This window comes from Panicum virgatum, chromosome 3N (assembly GCF_016808335.1).
Source record: "Panicum virgatum strain AP13 chromosome 3N, P.virgatum_v5, whole genome shotgun sequence".
Classification (NCBI taxonomy): Eukaryota; Viridiplantae; Streptophyta; class Magnoliopsida; order Poales; family Poaceae; genus Panicum; species Panicum virgatum.
This window is the reverse complement of record NC_053147.1, coordinates 56,927,016-56,931,000: the sequence shown is the minus strand read 5'-3', so window position 1 is coordinate 56,931,000 and position 3,985 is coordinate 56,927,016. Positions and strand designations below refer to the sequence as shown.

Here is a 3,985-nt window from a genome sequence, read left to right as displayed (position 1 = left end):
AGCAGCTGTGAAGAAGATCACGTAGCTCAAACTTGTGCTGCTGGAGCAACGCGGTAGGCGGGGAAGCAGCAGCTCCGCCAGGCAGCATCACCTGGCCGACTGACGCTGGAGGAGCGCGCGTGGCGGAGCGGAGGCATTCCTTGATCATGGGTATCTGGTCGACGAAGCAGGTGGCTGCAGTCTTCAAGTCGGGGCAGGAGGAACCGTCCAGGCACGCTTCTGCGCTGCTGACCATGCAGCTGTCGCAGTCACCGGAGCAGCCGTCGAGAAGGTCACGAATCTCCATCTCCTGCTGCTGGCGGAGCAACGCCGCCGCAGGACGGGAAGCAGCAGATCCCATTCCCACCGAGGTGATGGTGATGACGATGAGCAGCACCAAAACGGCAGCAGTGGTGGGTGCCATTCCGCCGCCGGCTGGCCGGGTGCGCTAGCTAGCTGCTCTAGTCTAGTCTAGTCTCTGTGTGCGAATGAAGATGTGTTTGTCGGGCACTTGCTGGCTGGCCAGAGGATAGATCGTCGCTCGCAACGGGCCGGCCCGCCACTATTTGTAGGCAGGGCAGGGCAGGCACATGTGTGTGCGGGCTTTCCCTAATTTTGCTGAGAAATGACAGCAGTCAAAAAGAAAAATTTCCTGTGATGAATACAAAGACAGCCACACGTCAACGTTTTGCTGGACAAGCTAGGATTGCATGCATTCGGTCAGGAGCTAGTGTGTGTGTATATATATAGGTACAAGCTATTATTAGATCGATCCCTAAGCTCGCCGGCCTACACAACTATCAATTTTGTAAGCCAGAACCCTCCTATTGTCGCCATAGCTAGCTAGAATGCTGCCTTTTTTTTTACGTGCATTATTACTGGGAGAATATGGCCGACAACAGTTTGGTTGGCATTGTTGCATTAGAAAATTAAGTTAACAGAATTTTTTGTTCGGTAAGTTAGGCCGATCTTCTTGCGAAAAGCCACACATGCACACGATTGTTTTAATTGCGTGCTGGGTGACAATCAACTACTAGTACGATTGCATGCATGCAATCTAGCCGATCCCGCGCCAAACCTAAAAAAAAGTCACACTGCCTTAGCATTTCGTTCGCACATGGATCCCGACCAGTCGGCTGGTTAATTCCTTCGTTAGATGTGCGGTGTGTTATGTATATATATCCTAGTTACTGCGAGAGTAACATTTATACAATTTACTCCCCGTGAAAGGTGAGGTGTGAGATAGTTAGATAAGGCGGCCATTGCAAGCTAAGGTCCTGCAGCCTATATTTTTCAACACTCGACCAGGGACGACCAGGCATGAATGAATAGCATATATATGATTAAGCGTATTTTATTAAACATCCGATAAGGCTCCTATGTTTTTGCATCTCATGTTCTCGCTACAAAAAGTTTTAAAACGACATCTAGTAGAATATTGTAGGAGTTTTTCAATTTTTTCTAGATTATCTTCTGTTATCTTATATAAAAATATAATATTTCAGGCTTTAAGATATTTTTTTGTAGTTATAAAGTTCTATGAGATATTTACTATATTTGTTTTTAAATTTAAAAACTCAAAATCATTACAAAATATTAAGGTAAATAGTTTGTCTAGTGATGAGCTAAAAATTTGTTGAGGCTCTAAGGTCTAGAGAAGCCGGACGCGAAAAGTGTGGTACCAAAAACACTGGGCTTGCACATGCATGAGGTAGCTAATTTTGTTCACCGTATCAAATGCTCACCCACACAAATCTCTCGGACGACCTTATCCTATCTATATATATCACACATCCACTATTTATTGGAATTTTGTCCAACTTTAAAAAGGTGAGAAACCCATTCGCATTCAAGACCAACAACACGACATCGCCTTTTTGCATTGCTGCATCTCAACCAATTGATTGTTAGCATAGACAAAACTTTCCATATGGCTAAGATCCTCCTACTTGTATCCTTGTTACTGTATATCACAATTGGAGAAGCCGCTCCGATGCCACTAAAATGGAGTGCCGCTGCCAACAAGTCCATCAGCGCAATGGATTCAAAGGTCATGAAGGCCTTCGATGGCGTCATCCTCGCTGCCCCGCCGGAAAAGAGGTCAGAAGTCAAAAAGGCCACGATAGGACATGCTGCAACTATTGGCCTCCGTCTTTTTAAGGCCCAGCAAACAGGAGATGAGAAGGAAGCTGTTACCATGGCTCGTATTTATGAGATAGTTGCTGACCAGATAATTGCGGCCCCGCCATCTGCAAAGTTTCACACGATGGAAAGCGTCTTCCCTGTAGCAGATAACCCAGATCTAATAAAATGCCCCGATACCAACAATTCATACTGTGAGACAATCTCAAAAATTAAGAAGGCCTCAGAAGAAGTTTTATCCGCTGCCGGACCAGCAAAAGAGTCAGAAACTAAAGATGCAACACAAGAGCAGCTCTCGGCTGCTAACACAGCAATCAACAAGGCGTATGCAAATGTAGATGACAGGGGAATTGCAGGTATTCTTGCTGCGTACAGCAAGGCTGCAGATGCGGTCATTGCTGCTGCACCTACTCAGAAGTTGAAAGTAATGAAAGAGACCTTTACGGCAGCTGCCAAGGCAAATTTCCACCCACAACCACGTAAGTAAAAGAACAGCTTTTTCAATTGTTAATTTTTTTATTTCCCTTGGTCCTCTCATTGATCTTTGAATAAAACTGCACACTAGTTGGTCCTTCTTCACCATCTTAATACAGTGCTTATATAGAACAGATTAATCATGACAGCAACCTAGTTTTTGTTGGGCCAATAAGGCAACAGGAGGAGAGGAGGCGGTGCATGAAAATAGTGTGGTTACGCCAAACACCACGCTTCACATGCATATAGGTAGCAATTTTGGACCCACCATGACACATGCTCACCCACGATTCTAAATTGACACATGGATCCATGTGCATGGAGGACAGAACATGACATAGGCGATGGTTAGGATCAATTAGAATAATAGTCTCAAAACAACAGGTAAGCATCATGAAAATGTTACCGGATATCAGCAACATTTGATGTTTGTATCAACTTACAGGGGGACTGTTGGTGAAATCACAAATGAATGTTTTTCAAATGCTACATACTACTTTCTTGACATATTTGGAATAAATAGTTACAATCCCTATGCCTTCTTGCTCCCTAATTTGACGGTGACTTTGTTAACTCATGTTGGTTCTTGTTGTTGCATGTGTCATCACTGGTTGCTATGAAGAGTCTATGTTCTCTAGTTGAGTGAATTGGAATTATATCATGTTTGCACTAATGGGTAAAGCTCTAGCGACAATGGCATTTGTACCCCAAAGTGACCAAATTAACTGGATGTGTAGCATCTTTCCAATAATTTATTACATGTATCCTTGAATTATTTGATATCTGAAATACGCTTTCGATTTGATTCTTGAACTATTGATTAGTGTCCTAACTATTATCAGCATGGTGCTCATGTTTAGATTGAAGATCTCCACTTCCAAGACTACGAGGCAAGGCCATGCCAAGTGGCACTCTTTGGCTCAAAAGACTACTTAAAGACTGATTTGAAATTACTTAATATTTGCATGTATGTGACTACAAATGTCCTTGTCACATTCTTTTTTTTCTACTTTCTATGTTTTCTTTGATTTTAGAAAATGTTCAAGTCTATGAGATTGAATGCATGTTTGTACTGTTAACTTAAGATGCAAACAACAAGCTCATACAATCCGACTGTGTACTTCTCATCGTTTAAAGGGATTTCCATTTGACCTCTTGGCAGCGTGACCAAGTTTTAAGGACCCCTACTGTTTGTCACATATTGATGTCTTTGTATCTCAAGTGAGAGATCCTATTTAATAGCGTTTAATAAAACGATAGAGTGTTGCTTAGAAAAAGATACTGTAAGAGCTGGACTGCACTTCAACAAATCCTGTTCAACAAATGAATTGAAATAACATCACATTACACACTGCATCTTCGGCTGGTTACAAACCATAATATGATGGAA

General features: G+C 42.8%; 1 protein-coding gene across 1 annotated transcript; it reads left to right on the top strand.

Annotated features, from left to right (window-relative positions):
- The first annotated feature begins 2,017 nt into the window (after positions 1-2,017).
- On the top strand, positions 2,018-3,701 carry LOC120667924. Its single transcript, XM_039947906.1, has 2 exons — positions 2,018-2,600; positions 3,456-3,701. The coding sequence occupies exons 1-2, from the start codon at positions 2,018-2,020 to the stop codon at positions 3,458-3,460; spliced, it is 588 nt and encodes a 195-aa protein (XP_039803840.1). The 3' UTR covers positions 3,461-3,701.
- The last annotated feature ends 284 nt before the right edge of the window (positions 3,702-3,985 follow it).